The following is a 20,835-nucleotide window of genomic DNA, read 5'->3' as shown; positions in this document are numbered from 1 at the left end:
TTCTTCAAGTCCCTTTTTTGTTAAATAGTCTTCATTCAATTTAAGACTTTCTTATAATGTATAGTAGATTTCCTGAATGAAGCTTCAATAATATACCTGGTTCTTCTCTATTGAGGCGTTTTGTTTGTCACACATGGGGCTGATCTCCATGCCCTTGTCTCTCTCCCTGTCTCCCTGGGTGAAAAACTCCACCATGATGCGGTCCGTCCACTGACGGTATAACTCGAGGGGCTTGGTGGGGTTGCTCAGATCTGCACAGTGCACCATGTTCTGAAGGACCTGCGGGGGAAAAAAACATATTCCTTTTCAGCTATTGGAGTTGTTTTTTTCCACCATGAACTGAAATGTAAGCAATCTTAACACTATGAGGTACTCAACGTAAAGCTCTATGAATAGTATTTTTGTCAAAAAGCTGCAAACACAACCCAAGTTGTAGTGGCAAGCTGTTAGTTGCAGTTAGTTGCCTATTCAGAAGCACAACCGACCAACTTTCAAAAGGATTTGGAGTTGTGTTTCCGGCAAACTGTTTGATGAATTCACTCTTCTTTGAGTTCTGTTTGGTTTTGACTAATTCCTGAGGGAATCATTTAGCTCTTTAGCAGCAATGTTTACCAGCTAGCTGAAGCTTTGTCTGCCATTTGGGGCTGAGTAGGTAGTGTACAGTGTGTGGTTAGCTTTTAAAAGGTTTTGCAGGGATGAGATGCAAAATGCGTCAGATGTCACATGACACTAATTGTATTCATTAGTCATATAAATATATTGATCAATGCAGCGCTAACAATGAGTGAAATGGTTCTCACTTGTATGCGGTCTGAGTAGTTGTCCAGGAGCAGGACTCCTAGACTGGTGACCTTCTTGGTCTCCACCATGGTTTTCAGGTCTGCCAGTAGATTCATGTGTTTAGACATATCTGTGGCCAGCACCTGTAGGTGATTTTAAGTAAATATAGTTGCATTTCAGACAGAAACAGTACCAAGTCTGCAAACTCAAGGGTTTCATCGAGGTGTCCTACCATATCAATGACAATTTTGCGCAGCGACTGTCTCTGCTTTTTGTTGAGGTTCTGAAAGATGTCACAGTTATCTTCCTGCAGAAGCTTAAAGCCAACAGCCAGATGGTGATTCTCCAGCACTGACGAGTCATTGTACATCAGGGCCAGCTCTGAGTCTGAAAGAAAAAATTAAAGAAAAAAAAGTGCTTTTACAGACAGCACGCTAAACCACCTGGATGGGAAACAAATGTATGCAGAAACACAATTCTACACAATTCTATACGTCGTGTATACAGGCACCTCATCCACATACAATACACTCATGCACGTTCACATAATCCCTGTGGAGCTATGCAAACTCACTGGTGTTGATGAGAAACTGATTGGAAACTCCAGGGTGATCCACATCATGGATGGCGCTTGAAAACAGAGCGGCAAGGATCTCCAGATCAGTAAACACAGCCTTGGACAACACAAGAAGGTAGGGACTGTCAATATGTGTGAGTTTGTATGTGTGTGCTAAACATGACAGGACATATACAGATGCTTGTGTTTTCTTTTCTTTTCTTTTCTTGTTTTCTTGGGGCGGCTATAGCTCATGGAGAGAGTGGTCGTCCTGTAATCACAAGGTGGCTGGTTCGATGCCCAGTCTCTCCATAGTTCGCATTTCGAAGTTTCCTTGAGCAAGACACTGAACCTCCAGTTGCACCTCATGGCAGCACACTGCTCCTTAATTACTTAGGATGGGTTAAATGCAGAGAATAATTTCCCCAAGGGGATGAATAAAGGATAATTTCTTCTTAATAAAGTTTGTATCTGCTCTTAGTCATGGGTGAGTTAGGGTGTCTACCTCCAGGGCAGGTGTGGACAATAAGACATGCGTGGACTGGACCACGTCTGCAGCATGGATGTTGTTATGGTAGGCCACGTCGGCATGGTAATGATCCTCCAAAGTCATCATAAAGGTAATGAAAGTGTCCGCTGGAATCTTAAAGGACTTCAGCAGGTCACGTTCCTAAAGCAGCAGGAGAGAAAGAACACATCAGACACAGGGTAAGTCAGGGTAAAGCTCAATTGTTTATTGAAATGTCTTTGTTACGCCATTGCTTTATTCCTTGATTTACTGTCTTGTTCATTGATTAATTTACTGTCTTGTTCATTCATTCACTGTACTAAATGATACCTGAAAAATGGTGTACATGGTGACCGTCAGTGGGCGATTCCCAGAATACTCAGAGACCTTGAAGATGTCAATACCCCATCTGTTAACATCCTCCAACTCCTGGCGGTGGACAATAATCGCAAATACATATTATAACAACGTACTATACAATGCTGAATGATTGGAATAGAGATTTAAAAAAGTGTTGAACTAGTCCTTATACCTTGGCTAGGAGTCCTTCCTGGCTGGCATTGACCCCAAAGCGAGGGATGGTGCAGGGGGCGAGGCTGGGGCTGTGGGTGGCCTTCTTCACTCCACTGATCTGGGACATGAGCCGCTTCTTCTTGTCCTTCTCCTTGGTGGGGGGAGACATGATGTCCATGTCATGTTGCTTCTCTGTCAGATGAAGAAAGACAAAATATTAACACTGCATTCTCATTGTGATCGCATTACCAACACTTTTCTTTCACACAAAACATGCAATTTAAGTGATACATATCTTTAGGTAGAGCTTGTGGAATATACAAAGTGAAGGTATTTTACCTAAGAAGGTACTAGAGATGAACTCAGACACCTGGTTCCCTGATCGACTGGTTTCTGACAGCTGGGTGAGCTCTCGGTTCAGCATCCTCTTGAACTGAAGGACACACACACACACACACACACACACACACACACACACACACACACACACACACACACACACACATACACACACAAGTTTGATCACACTCACTTTTTGCTAAAATGCGGACAGGCTAGGATAGATCAAATATGCATTATCTGTCGAACAAAAAAAAAATCCAATTCGGAAAATCACTTTCTTTGAAGAAATACAAACTTGTTGAATGCTGTTCAACAACAAGTCCATTGGGTTCCTGTTTCTGACATTTTACCTTCTGGTTTGGTGTATACAGTGTCATTCCTTTAGACAGACTAAATGTAATGTGAGTAAAGATGCCACAAAGCAACCCACAAAAGCAAATAACAACTCTTGATGCACTCTGTGCTGAAAGCCCAAATATGTCATTTTGAACAGCGCTTAATTTACAAGAACTCTGAGAAACTAAAACACAGACAACCATTAACCATCTAGTAATATACACACCTAGATTCTTTCTTTGAACCATTTGCATGTGTCTCAGGTCAGGCGGTGCAAAAGGTAATGATTGCAGACAGAAAAAGGCATGGCAAATTTGACCTGTAGTAATCTGCACCCACACACATGCAGGCATGTGGATCAAGTGTATCAAATCAAATATCTACAAATCTAATTGAAGGTGTCTATAGTCTCAGAGAAAGTCCACTGTCACATCTTAACAACCAGTTGTTCACTTGTCGAGCTGTCGCATCCCCTCCCACACATTTCGTCCCTCTCCTCTCCTTACCTGAATGAACATCCACGACACGGTGAATGATGAAATAACTCTCCTCTGGCATTTCAGCTCAGAGTCAAGCATGGGAGCAAAAATAAAACTGAGTGAGAGAGCAGAGCTTTCTGGTCGTCCTCCGGCACTGCTGTTCGACAGACAGCAGGGACACTTTCTGCTCCTATACTGCTTGCTAGAGCAAAATCCAAAGCCAGCAGACAGTCCACTAGTTAGTGCAGTGGAGGCTTTGATCAGTACGAGCTGATCAAATGGAAATAAAAAACAGTTTCGAAGTCCATGGAAGAGCAAAAGTGTGAAAGTGTGGCTGTGGGAAGGCTGTGGGATGCGAGGATGCAAGGCAGAGAAGCCACACTCGCTGGTTCCCCCTGACTCCATTCACTCAGTTACTGCCTGCTCCCCTATGTGTGTAAACAGAGGGAGAACGAGGTACTCTAATCTCCGCCTCCTTCCAAAAATGCCTAAAAATAGCAGCCAATCAGGTGACTGCTGCAGGAGCTGCCATGAGAGGCCGAGGGCCCTCATTGGTGGGGGGATGTACAAAGTAGGCAGGGCTGAGTACGTTAGAGGCAGAGGTTGTGAGACACACCATGTGCACCAAGTTTGAAGAAGATATGAAGGAAAAGCTTTGAATGGAGGGGGCTGGGGGGATTTCATTCATGTAGCCAAAAATAAAAGCCATACAACACAGACTACAAATATGTGGGTATACACACAACATTAACTTGAATATGATTGCAAACATAAGATAACAAAATATTTTAGCAGGGCCTCAGGATAATGGTGTAAATGTTGAAATGTGAAAATAAGCCCAAACTGAATAAAAGAATGCTTCAAATCAAATCAGCGGTGGTGACTATTAACAGCTATGTCAATATGAGCATGAGCTGAAGTGAGCATGTCTTACCCTTCCTCAAAGACACTCTCAGGAGTCATGATTTTAAACAAAATTGTGTTAATGAGTTCGTCAGAGATGCAGAGTCAATGTTCACTCCGGTCTCCCTTGTGCCTGCCTTCATTCTAAAGTGCCAGCATGGACTGTAGCTTCTCATTGACTGATCTGCAGCAATGGGGAGATTTTGCTCCGGCATCCACCATGTGATTGTGTGGTGTGTGTAATGGTTTATGTATCCAGGCAGGCAATGAGTGTGTGCAAGCAGGTAATGTGCATGTATACCATTGGAGGAAGTGTGTACATGTGTGTGTTAGCATGTAGAGAGCATGTGCTTGTTGTGTGGCCAGTCTCATCATGGAATCTCACAAGCACCGGGCTCCAGGATACACGTAGGACAAATGGATGGGGGGATGCCGTTTCATTTCCAGCTCCCACTACCTCATTAACATTTTTCTGCACATGAGTGGGGGGAAGGTGTCTGTGTGTCTAGTCTCTATTAGCATGCGTGAAGCCATCCCGCGCATTCATTGAAAATGCCCGTCTCCCATCCGCTGAGGGATGAATTCTATTCATATTTTCTTGATGGATTCTCTGTGTTAGTGAGCTTTCAGATTTGTTTAGGGATCAGTGAAGGCTATACTGCACTTACAGTGCATCAATGCACTGGCTTTGTGTGGTATTAGAAGCCCATTCATTTAGGCTGCAGAAGATTGTCATCCATGAATGAAAGACTGCTGAAAATTATCAACATGTCCAATGTATTGATTCTATTATCCGTTTTAATAAAAAATATTATAATGTATTTCATCTAAAAGGGGAAACACCAATTCAATTGATTCAATATGATTGCTGAAGCTATTTACACCACAACCTAAAATTGTACTTTAATTAAATGCTGCATTGACTGTAATATGTTTAACTCTTTCAATGTGATGAACATTCAAATATTGGAATCATTATAAAATGTACCAGGTTCGACCTCGATAAGTTCAGGGTCATCTACTGTACCGTGTTCATGGAGTTGGAGTTGGACCTCAAAAATGGCAACAAGATGGACATAACTAATTAAATCCTTCAGGGGGGTGAATCATAATATAGATTACAGCGAGTACAGCACACTGCAACCTTAAACTATTAATGCTACCCTGAACAGTGTGGCAGTGTGTTTCTACCTTTCATCCTGTGACAGGTGTGTATGTTCAGTTTATCACGGTGGAGCCATTGGTAATGTGTAAACGTGTTATGTTGAAGTACCTTGTTGGAAGCCATCTCGCTGACAGAGTGTCGAGTTTTCAGTGTCTCTAGCTGTTCCAGACACCAGTCCAGCTCATCTAGCGTCTCTATGGCCAGCTGCTGATGAGGCTCCTCTGTACCAGACAAACACAGCAAAGCATTATGGGAAGGATACAACTCTTACAGAGCATAAACAAGTGTTAAACTGGAGCATAAAATGAGCTGTGAATCTTCTATTCTTGCTGTTTGGGAACACAGAACAAATGTTAGATTTCACCCGTGGTTGAATGTAACCAGGTACACATTTGAAGTACTTTTTAGTACTTAGTACTAGAAGTATTTATTTTCATGGTACTTTATAATTTAATTCTACTACATCTTGCGTCACTCCTTACTTAACATTTCAAGATTTCCGATTGAAGACACGTGTTGAGCTGATAAAATATGATGGCAGAATTATAGATGAATCTGCACCGCATAATGTTCACATACTAAACCAAGATAATGTCCTTGACATCTCTCTGTCTTTCTGACCAGGGTCAGGGTTGACAACGGGATGTTGATTAGTAGATAGCCCACTCTAATACCTGTACCGACCTGCGAGGCTGGTCTTGCACATGGATGGTGGGTTGCTGCCTGAGGATCGCGTCCTGTAGACAGAGATCATCCAAAATCAGCAAGCAAAAATCACACTGTACCCACAGCAGGATTATATTTGTCACGTGCGACGGTGAAATTGTTCGAATATTCATTTTCATACATTTTCTAAAAACCTACTTGCTGGCTGTGCGATCTTGCTGGTCGGTTATGACGGCAAAGTTACTTCGGACTGTCCTCAGGCTGGCGAGGACCTATGAGGAACAAAAGACTGAATGTAAAAGATAATCATATATGTATTCATATACTGTATATAGTGAAACCACAGATATAATGTAATGCATAGCCTTACATAATTGCATATGCCTAACTTAATTCATCTTGAATCGAGACTAATGTGAATCTCTGACAAGCCTTTGAAACCAGATATGTGGTTTTCGTCCTCTCAGCTGAAGAGCTACGCAGAGGCATTCCCCTTTCTGATGTTTTGATGGCATCACTGACACCCCTCTATGTCATGTCTGTCACTCCATCTGGAGCCAAACACTGACTCAGCACACAGAGGAAGCCCACAGCGTATCCGGTGTCCAGGCCTGACCCATGTGACAGCCCTTATCAGCCTGCATGCAAATTTAAACAACATGATCCAGCAGTATTGGATTCACCGCTTCTTTCATGGTGTAAAGTGAGCACAAGTGTGACGCACATCCCAAGCAAGAGCCGTGCAACGCCAGCGGGATGCCTGATCCCGTTGCAAGGCCAACATAATGCTGAGGGGCTGTTCCGATGAGGCAGTTAGCCTTAGTCTCGTACCATCTGGAGTTTTATTATAGTTTTCTTTAAAAAGACCTATACTGTCTTTAGCTGACAAATTAAAAGGATTTTTGTTTTATTTGACCATCTGGCAAATTTTCAAATAGCACAAAAGGGAAAATTGCTTCAAAAAGGTTGGATGGGAAGGTTTCAACAGACTCACCTGTGCAAATGGTGTGACAATCATGTCTTCTGTGTGTCTGCAATACAGAACAGAATACACATGAGGAAAAGGCATTACAACTTGACTTAAGGTCCAATCTATAATTTCCTAAATGAATAATGTTAATTCATCAGTGTTAGATATGAAAGCTGAACGACTTTGTTAAGATGAAATAAATAGAAACCAAACTGCACCTGGTATCACTTCTATAAAAAAAAGAGTCTGAACAACGGGGCAGCCAGATAATTAGTTTACTTACTCAGATTTCCTCATTCACCCCTCCCTTTGTCAGCATTCGATTAAAATGTAGCTTTGTCAAAAAACAAATATGTCATGCACTGAGGAAACAGATTGGGGTAGGTGGAAGGGTGATATAAGTACGAACTGGTAAATACTCACAAGTAAATCAAAACATACCTGGTTGTCTCTGATTAAGCGTCACATGCAAAAACAAACAAAAGAGAACTGGGTGCTTTGTTTGATTAAGTGTTTAATATTTAGTCACGTTTGTCAGGAGGGAGGTGGGAAATGGCCATGAAGCCATCGAGAGGGAATGCAGGAGAGGGCTTCAAGGGGACAGAGTCAGCGTTTTTATCTTAATTTTTTTTTATCATGTCTCACCGAGATGACAACCAGTTGACTTCCCAGTGCTTCAAGCTTTCTTCCCTTCAAAAACAGATAGGCGAGAGTCGATAAGGAGACCTGCGATTGCTTACTTTTCAGACTTAAAGGTGTTTAGACAATATGAACTGTGCAGGGACTGTTTTAGGGACAGATCGTAAACACAAACAGCAAAAAAATAAATAACAGACAAGAAATGTACTCCTTTCTTACAATTTCTTGCAATCTAAGTGAAGCAGATTTAATTTACAAGCATTTGTGTTGGAAGAACAGCTGGTTGTACTACAGTTGGGCTGTAGATCTGTGGATTGTTTTGACACGCAATGCACAGCATGTTTTAAAAGTGTCCATATAGAACTAAAATACTGGGACAAAAAATCTAAGTTAACTTAAAAGTAGAACACTTTTAAGTTATCAGTCTGTGGAGGAGTTTAATCAAATACAGGAAAGCATGTGCAGAATATCCACCGAAACAGGACGGCCCTTTGGCTTTAGAGCGCTCTCTAGGAATCCAAAGAAAATGTCAAAAAGACTAGTTTCAAATTTGCAAATGTAATTGAGACCGCAACTGTTTGCTGCAGCTTGTAAGGGAGCCAACCCTTCAACCAATGCACCACCATCTGAATCTATCAATGTGGAAACCTCTCAGCACAAGGAAGAAAGACATGGAGATCTTTTTTTTGTTTCAGGGCATTTAACAGTAATCTTACATTGATATCTCAGCATTAGGGCCAAAGTCTTTGTACAGAGATGACTCATGCTACACTTATGATTATACTGTATATATTCAGAGTTAAGACTGCATATCTACAGTATACTCATTAATGTTGTATGTGACCTAAAGCGCAGCAGGCAGAACACTGTTGGTATGGAGATTGAGGCTGAAAGACTTTTTGCACAGTGAGATATCAATTTTATATTTCATTAGAGCATCACAGAGGTTTTTTCAGCATGCTTTTAGTGGGAATTTAAGTTGTGGAAAGCAGGCCCATCCTTTTGTGTATTTAAATATACACATATCACACAACATAAAAGAGGGAGGAACTATTTAGAGACAATTGACTGTTCTAAGGGGTGTAACTGAAGGTTGTCATAATCTTGAATAAATCAAGCAAAACAAACATTGCATATTGTGTCTCTCGTTCACAAAGAGTTGCCATATCAACAATATTGAATCGAGGAACATCTGAAATCAACTTACAGGTCACTGGCAGTGGAGGAGTTTCTGGAAGGACCTTTGGGTGAAAGGTCAAAGTCAGAGTCGGAGCGGTAGAGGAAGGATTCCCGCCGCTGGCTGTGAGGAAAGTTGGCCTGTAAGACCAGACCGCCAGAGCCAGGGCTGGCCTGGGGATCCAGGGGGCTGCGCCCCACTGCCAAGCCATTCTCCACATCAAAACTACAACAACAAGAGAGAGAGAGGGGGAAGGAATGTATTCAGGTTAGATGACTCAAAACACATTTTATGGATAAACACACAAACACACCGATTTATTCCACAGAACGGAAAGGAAATGAAAGAAGCATCCATGCATCCTTCATGGATACCGAATTCTGAGTGATCGCTTTTACCACTGAAATATGAATCCTACAAAGACACTATTGCTCATTTGAACACATCATATCTCACACAGAATGTCTGCTGAGAGCGGTCCTACATGTCCGAAATGAATTTGTTATTGGATGTATTTGTAACATATGCAGGTCGTCACCTTGTGATTATCTGTAGCATCAGATACCTGAAATATAGTACAGTACAGAAATATACTGCCTGACTGGTCGTTACAATTCCAGCTGCCATTGTGGTGTCCTATTGAATACATTTGTTTTAGAAAAACACATGGATCAATCAAGACTGATCCATAGATTACAGATTTTATTTGGGGATGAAAATGTTACGCTTGTTTAGAGAGACTGGTGCTGCTCCAGAAACAATGAAAGGGAGAAATACAATATACAATACTTTAAAAATATCACACATTTTCATGACTGGGTAACAGCATTCAGACGTTTTTATCTCTTGAACAGGAAATAGTTTAATTTAGAAGGAAGTGTGACCATTATGAACCAGTAAAGACTGGAATAAGTGCTAAAAAATGACAAATTTAGGAGGGTGCCACAAAGGATAGGGCAGTGTGAATATGTGGGAGTGCAGATATAACACTGATATGACTAAAACTAGCACTGCATTTATTGTCCGTGATAAGAGAAACAAAATTAGAAAGGAACCACAATGAGTGGGTGTTGAGAGCCACAAACTGAATGATTCCTATTTTTTTGGCTGCAAATCGGTTATTCTCCTGCCGCAGCCGGCTTCTTCTTGAGGTTTTAAGAAAAGCACAGACTCTTGCAAATCCCATAACTTCACTATGTATGTAATGAAATGAGCCTGAAAAACACAACAGCATGAACACATTATTAAAATGTTAAGCCTGCGTGGCTGATGTACAAGAGTGTCTGTTTGAACATCCAGAGGAGGTCTACCTGTGTGTGTGTGTGTGTGTGTGTGTGTGTGTGTGTGTGTGTGTGTGTGTGTGTGTGTGTGTGTGTGTGTGTGTGTGTATAAAATTAGCATCAGAGTATTGACGTGGGGTCATGTGAGTGTGAGTCTAAAAATAGCCCAGCATTCAGGTGAGGAGGAGTGCCTCCTGATCAAACATGATCCGACTACAGACAAACCAAATAAAGGAATGGAGAAGTCTCTCTTCACAGTCTGGGCACGCTTCTGCTTTGATCCACATCTCTATTTTTCCCACAGTCCCTCTGCTGACATGCGAACCCAGAGAGACTCCGTTGACCTGCACCTCCGCTTGGCAACACTTATCCTTTTCTAAACAGTCTGAGGAAGTCCAGAGCAGAAATCCATGCTTTGGCAAAACAACCATTAGCAGACTGTGGAGGATTTTGGACGGGCAAGTAGCTTATACACACATTCAATATTTTTCAAATAAATACAGCAGTGGAAACGATGTCCAAAAATGTAATTTAATCCCTGAGTTATTGGTGCAGGAGTGTTTGAGCTCAAAATGTCTGTTGATGGTAAGTATGGGAAATAATGAAACACAACACCATCACACCATCACAGTCATGAGTACATCACAAATTCCTGGACAGACTGAACAACACAGCGCTGAATTAAGTCGATCCATCTGCATGTTACAAGCTTCCTACGATTTAATTTGATTAGCACTATGCAACAGAATATATGTTGATGTATATGTGATATACATCAACCGTATTTTCACCGTATATCAACACATTTTCACCATATTTTCCCTGTTTGTTTAGCATGGTAGAATGTAAACATGTTTCTAATTTGCACTGAACAGAAAGTAAAACTGTAGTTTTACAAGTATTTGTTAATAAATAAATATTGGAAAAATGTACATTAGCATAGAATTGTGAGCTTGATATATGAAACGATAAAGGTAATGGATCGAAAAATACAGGTGTATGTTTTCTACAGCACAACATCTAATGTGCACTATGCAGCACGCAAACATCCCATTCATTCCTCTCTCCACTCCTTCCTCCAGTGCCCCTCCCCATCCTGCTAGCCTCCTAGGATGCTGCATGAGGACAAGACGTTGGTGTGTTACTGGCTATTACGTAACACTGAACAGAAGCCCCCATTCCTCCATTCATGTGACAGATCCAGACTCACTGACTGCACTATACATAACCAGGGAGAGGAGTCAGAAGGGGGGATGGAAGACAGATGGGTGAGGGGTAAAAGAGCAAAGAGAGAGAAAGAGTAAATAGAATTTCAAAGAGCAAGAGAGTACAACCTGTTCTCAGACACACACATGAGGGATTTTTGTCTTAACTGTGCACCGTGTGACTGTGGCTCAAGCTGGTGGGGTGCATGCCTGCAAATGTACAAATGTGTACTTGACTGTGTGTGTGTGTGTGTGTGTGTGTAGGTGTGTGTGTGTGTGTGTGTGTGTGTGTGTGTCACTAATGTGAGGATTACTCATCACCTGTACAGAAAAATAGGTATCAAGCCTGGTTTAGATGTGTAAATGATGCCTGTAATGTGCAAGAGCAGTGAAACGTGCCATCTTACACACCTATAGTGTGTATAGTTTTGATCTATAAGCACACACATCATCCCTGCCCAGTTACCACAAGTACGCATGCAGCTACATCCACTCCTCACTCTTCATCCTGTTCTCTCCATCTATCTTGTTCTGACCTCTCTCTCGATTCTGCACCCCTGGCTGCTCCTGCATGCTCTGACCGTAAAACGTGTTTCTATTTTTGTCTCTGCACGACACTGCTGCCTCTCTGCAGCTAAATTTAGCCTCCCGAGCACGGGGACTAGACGCAGAGAGGCAGTGACGAAGCTAAAAATAGAGTTTCAGGTAGAATACAGAGTCATCCCCTCCCTCTCTTTTCGCTCTGCATCACAGAGCTGCAGAATTTCCCCCTCCATTCATGAATATTTATGGGGGAGTTTCTATTTGAAGCCAATGCCGAGCTAAAATTAGATCACAGATCAAAATATCTCCCACGTCTATCCCTCGCTGCTATTTCACTTTCAGTTTTCTCGTCTTTCCCAGTGAAGTGAACATAGTCGTGACTTACTCATGACACTGAACTATTTACCTTTCACACACACAGACACAACAATATCATATTTTTGCATGTGCATGATTCCTAATAGTACTATTGCAATGATATCCCTTAGGTTTATATGAATGAAGAGAAATATATCAGCATGAACACCAGGTGCAGTTGTTGCCTAGGTAACAACAAATGGAGATCCAAACTAGACTGAAGTGTGTGTTTTTGTCAGTTTTTGTAGGACTGTGTCAGAGAAGAGTTGATTTAAAGTTTGTGTTATTGTTCGACATACATTATATTGTTTGCTATTTCCTTTGCTGTATAAACCTACTGCAACTAATCACTTGATGAAATGGTTTTCATATATATTTTCAGATAAAATGTATATTCTGCTATTGTATTGTATATATTATATTCATACTGGAAAAAGACTATTGCAGATGTTTGTATTATATGAGTGTTGACGGGCGAATGTACCGTTAAAGGTGCCATAGTGCATGGTCTTTAAGCATACACTTAACAATGTGTACACTAATAATGTCAACTGAGGCTTTTTGTGTTTTCAAGGGGTCAAAGGTCAGTGTCCAGGCTAAATGTACTTGTTGTCCGGACAGGAAGCACACCCAGGGGTACCGTGCCTGTTTGGACGGCTGGTCTTCATACACGACTCCATTGTCTTTGTGTCTTTCACATGCCAGCCAGTCGCACTCATCACCGGTTAGGTCCCTCCCTCTCTCCCTTTCTCAGCCTCGAGTGATAAAAACAGAATGGGATTTTGTTTTAAATAATCATGTTGTGTGAGAGGGGTAATAATATATCAGATACCGTTTCTGCAGAGTGATGGCTGATGCGTGTAGTAGTCTGGAGAATTGAAAGAAAACTAACAAGTCATTCTGAGGACAGGGTCCCTCTACTGGGATTTAGTGAGATTGCATGAGCTGGCCAATATGGATATTCCACTTTAGTTTGTGGAATTACTGAACACTGTATTAATGTATGAATTAACAAAGAATCCATCAGCAACAGTTTTGATAACTGATTATCTGAGTAATCTATCCAAAGACAAAGAAATGCAAAAGATTTGCTTCAGCCTCTCAAATATGAAAATGTCTTTGTCTCATAGGACAGCAAACTTTCTTTCGGGCAAAAACAAAACATTTCAAACATGCCGCATTTGGGGAAATGCATGCAATATCTGACTTCACATGTGCAAAAGAGAAACTCCTTTTGTGAGTTTTTAGTTACAAATTGTACCAGAGTTTGTCAAACAATATCAAAATATGATCATGTTTTTAATACAGGACTTACACTGAAAGTCAGTAAACGATTATATTGAATTATCACCACGACCCTGTACTGTAAATGAGACAAAGATGTTCATATGCAGAAAAAGGTGCAGAAAATATTGATTATAAAAGATAACATGCAAGCTGAAACACATGCTACTTATTTGGAACTGTATATTGTTTAATAGGTCCTTACTGGTCTGGCATCTGCATTTGCACACAAGCAGGGCTCCATTCACATCTGCCTCAAAGGCATTGCACGCACGCACACACACACACACACACACACACACACACACACACGCACACACACACACACACACACACTATACATTATTACTTGGGCATCATGAAGCCCTTAAAAAAAGGTGTAAAGAGAGAGGTGTGTTACAGCGTCTGTTATTTAAGTAGCTGGCGGGTAAGAAGCGTGATTGATGGTTAACTGTCAGTGGCCCTGATACTCGACACCCCGCCTGCGTCACTGCCTGTCACAGCAACCTCAATCCCATCTGGGGAGCATTAAAAAACAGTAGCTACGGGGCAGAGCGAGCGAGAGGGAGGAGATAGGCCTGTAAACCAGGGCAAGCTGTCATCTGAAACTTCATTCATCATTCCCAGGACTTTTCTGTGACACAGTCAGATGTAGAATGTATTACACCAAAGCCAACTTGCAGGACCGGTTCAGCCATCTATTCATAAGACATTTAAAATAAGGAATTTATTACATGTCACTCAGATCTCATCTAGTGACGCTTGAGAGTGTCGTGGTGTTTACAGTAAGCATTATTATCTGGGCTGTATGTATCTGCAAATTACATATAAAAGATGTTCTGGAGCGAACAAGGATTAGCTTTGGTTTAACGAGACCACAAAGTTCACACCAGCAGCTGAGAGTCCACAACCCTGACGCTCAACACACAGAACAAAGTGAACCACGGAGGTGGTAAAGCTGGCCACATCAGAAGGACAGGCCTTAAAAAGTAGTCTTGGAGCAATTTCACATTCACTGTGATATTTTCTATGTATAACATGAGAGTCAGCAGTGTGTGTTCTGGGATAAAAGCTGTCTGGTTGTTTTCACAGAGGCCCCTCGCACAGAGGGAGAACCACCCTGTTTGTTTGTCTTGCCCTTCCTCTCCTTTCCTGTGACATCATATTATTTGGCCAACGCAGCAACCTGGTGGACGTTGTGTCTTTATACGTACATAGTAGATCTACATCAAGTCACATAGCCTTATGCAAATGATGTGCCTATTACATTCTGGCTGTAATCTCTATTTAAGTTGTGGTTGCACCGCTGACAAATTGTCTTTGTCTTAGCTTGTTGCCTCTTGGGCAAAATGTGATACTTTAATATGATTTATATGGACTCCGATTACATTTATTTCATTTTGGTCTCACATACATGTATTTAATATTCTTTAAATGAGTATCAGCATTAAGAATAGTAGAAATATAGTTTGGGGAAATATGCTTATTCACTTTCTTGTTCAGAATGAAATTGAAGGAAAAGATCAATACAAAAAAACATGTCTCCAGGAGACAATTAGCGTAGCTTAGCATTAGTACTGGCAACAAACAAAAGCCGAAGAGTTAAAAGCTCAATTCGTCCGGTAACGAAAACTTCCGAGAGTGCTGCTAGCCAAGAAATAGTTTGATACATAACACCCGTAAAAAGGGAAATTGTTGTATTTACTTCGTTTTTTTGTGATTAATCTAACAAGTTATAACGTGTTAACAATGTGCTTTAGAGGTGCTGATCGTCTAATTGTACCCGCCTTTCCAATTGTTATGCAAAGCTAAGCTAACCAGCTGATGGCTGTAGATTTATTTAGTGTACAAACATGAGATCTTCTCATCTAACTTCCTGCAAAAAAGGTGAACATAGAATTTCCCTCAACTGTTCCCTCAACTGATTTCAGTGGTCAATCTCCCATGTTAAGAAACATGAGGGAAACGCTACATGTTGCATATATACAGTAGATCCCCTTTAGGCATTCAACAGAGTAACACAGAATTTAAAAGCTGAGTTTAGCTGGTATTATTTTAGAAAGTGCATATGAATAGCAACCTTTCAGGCATTGTGTCATTTCACACCCAACAAAAACAAAGTAAATATGTCAACATCTTTAGAGTATAGACATGTTGAAACTGTGATAACCATGTATGTGTATTGTTCAGAATCCGACAATGAAAAATGTTTTTTAAAGAATGTGAGCCAATACAACACAACAGAAAGGCAGGAACACAGAATCACTTCACTGACTTTTCATAAAACAAGTCAGAGTTCAGAGACATACTGTATAACGGGACACATTTGTATAGAGCCAGTGATGTGACTGTTTGTTTACTTAATTACCCCAAAGAATCAGTAAAGAATATTTTATCACTTTAAGTTCAAATGTGTAACTGTATAAAATATAGTGAAGACAAATGGATCTATGCCAATGACAACAAAGACTATATTTGTTACTTTATAACAAAAAAGTATTTGTTTTTCATAGAAACACACACACGCGTGCACGTGTGTGTGTGTGTGTGTGTGTGTGTGTGTGTGTGTGTGTGTGTGTGGTCACTGCCTTACTGTACTTAAGTCTGCCACCTGTGATTAAATCAGAACAGTTTATTTTGGTATGCAGAACAGCTGAAAGCCAGACAAAAATGAAGAAAACAAAGCGAGTGTGTGAAATTATTTTTACATGTAATTCGTACTCTCAGCGTTCCCTCTCTGACGCCTGTAATCTCAGAACCCAGCCCTCTTCCTCAGATCTTTTCTTTTGAAAAACAACACAATGCCATCATGACGGCTGCGCTGTTGGATGTTGAACGCATGCTGACCTCTGATGCTCTGAACAGCGTGAGGTGTCTGCGGAGGACAGTGTCTCTGTCAATCATCAATCGATTGAAACAGTAAGACTTCCACTGAGGAAGCACGTTTGACGGATGTTTGGTATGGTATCATGATCAGGGACGTGTACAGAAAGAAAATGATAAACTTGATAGTTGTGTTTTTCTCTTTTTCCTGAAAGTCTACAGTCAGGTCCGTGTGTAAAGAACTACAGAGTGAGGTTAGAAGCACTAGCAGCGAATAATAAACCTTTGTGAGTTAGAAGAGATTTACAGTGACTCATAGGAGTGTCCTAGTCTACCTACACAGACATTCACACATACACACACATACACACGCATAGGACTATTATCCTCTAGGATTGCATAGCACAGCAAAGAAAACAGTGAAGTGAGAGGAGAAGAATTGGAGGGAAATGAACATAAGTGGTAGGTCTGAAGAGAGGAAGTGGGGAGAGGAGAGAGTAAAGGTTCGGAAAAGTTCAGAACCTGGTCTATAAAAATGTTGTAACATGAACAGCGTGATTTATTAATGGTAAAGGTTCCTGAGGTGAGATGCAACCACAGAGAAACATCAGACATCCTGCGGGGAACGAGAGAGAAATAAACGCGTTATGATGATATTACTTTAGCATGTTGAACCCTTATATGCACCCAATATGTGGCTTTGTCATACTAGCATAAATCAACTTGCCACAGTTTGAGTTCAGACAATATTTAGATGGTTCTTTGTTCTAAAAGTAATTTAGGGTAAACTTAGCAGACAACCAAGCATGCGTGGTACAGCATGTATACCACGTATAGCAAAACTATGAATAAGACTTTTACTAAAACAGGCAGGCATGAGGACAAAACAAACGCAACAAGAAGTTCAGGAGCGACGTTAACATTTACAAGCAGGAAAGGACGTTTTTAATCTGAAAGTAATCAATGCAGCTGATGCTTAAAGAAAATCTGATCTTCATGTCTGTATTCCGGTGTATCCTTTCCAAGTTCAATCTAGTGTGAACTGTTTCCATGGTCTACGTCCACCAAAACAATACAAACAACGTAAAGTAAAGTAAAGTAAAGTAAAGCCTTATGATACAACTCCATTTACTTTATACATACCCTATCGTACCCAGATGGTAAATAGGCCTGTCATGGTGATTACTTTTGTTGGACGATATATTGTACAAGACATTATTGGGATAAACATGAAATATTATTGTCATTTCAAGACCATGTTATGCCACAGATATAATGATAATATAAAAGCAGAATAATGAAAGTACATCCCTTCAAAGAGAAATTACCCTTTGATTCCACATCGCATTGGCTAAAATGTTGGAGGCATTATGTAAACAAACATGCATCGATGGTCAGCAAAAATGGTCAAGGTCATGTCCATATATCATGCGATAAGTTAATAACGTTATTGTCGTGACTGGCCTAATTGAGTTGAGACTTCTTCCTGTGATATCTAAATACTTTAGATATCACAGGAAGAAGTCTCAACTGGTCTTTAAATGGACATGGATGCAAAAAGACTCACACAGGCAAAAATATTGCCCAATTGTTCTGTTTATGCTACACAAACGTATTCTTACTTGCTAGTCTCTGGAAAGCTCGTCACTGGACAATAAAGTTTTGGGGTTTTAGGAAAGAATTCAGTCCATAACACCTGTCACACTGCAAAAGCTCAAAAACTAAATACAATGGATCCAACACCAAAAACTGTGTTTGAGGGAGCTTGTTCCAAGCGCACAAAGTGCACAAACACAAAGGTACGAGCCCGACTTTGCATCCCACATGATTACTGTGTGTGTGTGTGTGTGTGTGTGTGTGTGTGTGTGTGTGTGTGTGTGTGTGTGTGTGTGTGTGTGTGTGTGTGTGTGTGTGTGTGTGTGGGTGTGTGTGGGAGGCCTGCAACCCAACACCAGTGGACCTGTTCCTCCTGCTTGTGAAGGAGATAAATGAGGGTCTGTGACGCTCCCTGTGGTCCAGACCACCATTAGAAGTCACTGATGATTTAAGAAATGCGACGAAAACACTTTCAGACACATTAACTATGACAACATTCTCCCTTTCACCAGTACCAGTGAGAGTTATACTCGATGGAGAGCCCGAGATGACTTAATAATTTCTGCAAATGATCAGATTCAGAAACTGTGGCTGAAAGCACAGATTCATTAATCACAGTCACACTGAACTGGCAAATTTAGATATTGTTGACCTCTGGCACAAGTTGTGTGTATCTATTTCCAAGACAAAAGTTTATGTCCACAAACTAATCGAGAACAAAATGAAAAGCTACTTGAGAGGGTTTGGCCTCCATCATTCACACTTGAACATTTTTGATAAATCGAGTAGATTAAGATTTATCTTTCCCCCTCCTTCCCTCCCATGTTGAACTGACAGGAGAGAGTATTATGTTTCCAAGAAATGCACTACTAAAGCTAAACCTCACTCACACACGACCTGCCAAAACTGTCGTCTTTGTAAGACTTATTCATAATAAATTACTCTGTGCATAAATCACACTCTTTCACTCCCAAATCCCATACAAAGCTCATACTTGTATTTGCTGTCAGTGGTTCATTTAGATCTAATCTTGAATCGGTTTTCCATCCATTCCCTGGCTGTCATAGCTGGTTGCCACTTCATTCGATACCAGACCCTCTGCAGACAGCGTTGGGTAAACTTAAATCAAGAGCCTTCGTGAGACTGTACATGGGCACAGCGGGGAATATGGTATTCAACCAAAGTATAGGACAAAAATAAAAATGTTGACCTGATGGTGGCACTCCAAGAAAGGTCCAGGGATTACTAAAGTTTAACAACTAAATAAAATACAGGTGGACATGAAGTCAGTACTCAATTCTATGGCAATCCATCTCATAGTTTCACCGAAAGGCCAATGCAAATGTCAACCTCATGGTGGAAAAATCTGAGGATCATCAAAGGTATGATCTGAGGACCACGAATGTCTGTACACAATTTCATGTCAATCAATCTGAGTTTGAACAAAAGTGGCGGCCATTCAGACCAACATCCCATCCTTAAGAGCTGCACTGCTAGCTTTGCTAAAATCCCAAGTTTTTTCATGCTTTTGTGAGCTGGCAAACACAGTCAAATAAAATGTTTAGAGCAGACTGCTTTCATAGCCTGAAGCCAATTTCAGGTTCATAAAATGTAATCTAAAGGATAAATGAATGCAGAAGAACACTTCAAAGAAAAAAAAGCTGCTGGGAAATCCTCTTATCTGTTCTCTTTTAGGGAAAAGCAGGTGTACCCTTTACAGTTTAAAGTTGAAAAGAGAAACCAAAAAATGCCACTGGGCAAAGTAAACCGCTTATGAAGTAGTATCAAGAACAGATGTATTCCACATGTATTCTGGAGACATCAAACATGTGTACACTCGCCACCTATCCATCTATGGAGAATGGGCTCCTGTTATCTGGCTGTTGTCCTCTGCGGTTAGATAATTGGGCTTTGAATGACGCACCAGTGCCGAAGAAAACACTCTGAGTTTGGTGTCTGATGTCAAAAGCTGCAGATTAATATCTTTTCTCCACCTACAGGTGCATCTTGTCAGCTTGTGCCATGCCTACACAAGGAGGCACTATGTTTTATAAAAAGAGCTATGTATGTCTGGGTGTTATACATCAGGCCTCTAGATGTCCCTTTATTACCAGCACTGTGTTCTACTTTATATGGATAAGGAGATGCCGGAGGATAGGCAAGCAAAAAAGAAAATAATTAAGAGGAACTAGAGCAAGATAAAGGAAGATACCAAAAAAGTGGATGTACTTCAGAAGCCTTAACCACCAATCATTGCTGGTAATCATTTCATACTCATAAATATAGCTTTTACTTTAGAAGTGTTGACTTCTTAAATATGTGATATTAATAGAGTCCCAAAATGGGCACCGGCAAGGCTGATAATCTTATGGGCTTCACCTCCCCCTGCACCCCTCCTTGTTTTTCCTCAAGAGAATAAACAGACTCTAACAAAGTGTGCTCTGCCATCACGGTGTCCCCGGGAAGATCGATACCTCAACCCAAATCAGGCGGCTCCATTTCGGCCTCCTGGTCTGTTACTCCTCTCCTTGGGCGCATTAAAACTGCGTTTGAGTGGGCAGAACATTTCTGCATTGCTTTTTAGTTTCACAGGTGGAAGTAATGTGAGCAACATTTTTGGAAATGTTGGAGAGTGTTCCTAAAGATCTCCTGCTGGTTTGTTGGATTTGTTGTAGTTTTTTTTGCGAGAGTTTTTTTGCGAGTTTTTGACAGC

At 40.9% G+C, this 20,835-nt stretch overlaps 1 protein-coding gene across 4 annotated transcripts in view; it reads right to left on the bottom strand.

Moving 5' to 3' along the window:
• The window catches only part of pde4ca (phosphodiesterase 4C, cAMP-specific a), a gene marked incomplete at its 5' end in the record, with an annotated part of 50,257 nt that overhangs the window by 3,640 nt on the left and 25,782 nt on the right, over window positions 1–20,835 (bottom strand). For 2 of the 4 annotated variants that reach the window (XM_079221640.1, XM_079221639.1), the window contains 14 exons: window positions 97–279; window positions 801–923; window positions 1,013–1,167; window positions 1,355–1,454; window positions 1,842–2,006; window positions 2,175–2,273; window positions 2,377–2,549; window positions 2,697–2,790; window positions 5,691–5,803; window positions 6,267–6,319; window positions 6,447–6,520; window positions 7,243–7,279; window positions 7,864–7,908; window positions 9,065–9,259. In XM_079221640.1, the coding sequence (XP_079077766.1) occupies window positions 97–279; window positions 801–923; window positions 1,013–1,167; window positions 1,355–1,454; window positions 1,842–2,006; window positions 2,175–2,273; window positions 2,377–2,549; window positions 2,697–2,790; window positions 5,691–5,803; window positions 6,267–6,319; window positions 6,447–6,520; window positions 7,243–7,279; window positions 7,864–7,908; window positions 9,065–9,259 (1,609 nt within the window). Of the gene's footprint in view, window positions 1–96; window positions 280–800; window positions 924–1,012; window positions 1,168–1,354; window positions 1,455–1,841; window positions 2,007–2,174; window positions 2,274–2,376; window positions 2,550–2,696; window positions 2,791–5,690; window positions 5,809–6,262; window positions 6,320–6,446; window positions 6,521–7,242; window positions 7,280–7,863; window positions 7,909–9,064; window positions 9,260–20,835 lie in introns of all 4 variants that reach the window. The other 2 variants (XM_079221638.1, XM_079221641.1) reach the window with 2 other exon arrangements.

The sequence above is a fragment of the Taurulus bubalis genome (assembly GCF_910589615.1).
Source record: "Taurulus bubalis genome assembly, chromosome: 1".
NCBI classification, from domain to species: domain Eukaryota; kingdom Metazoa; phylum Chordata; class Actinopteri; order Perciformes; family Cottidae; genus Taurulus; species Taurulus bubalis.
The sequence above is the reverse complement of the archived record's forward strand: the minus strand, read 5'-3'. Positions and strand labels throughout refer to the sequence as shown.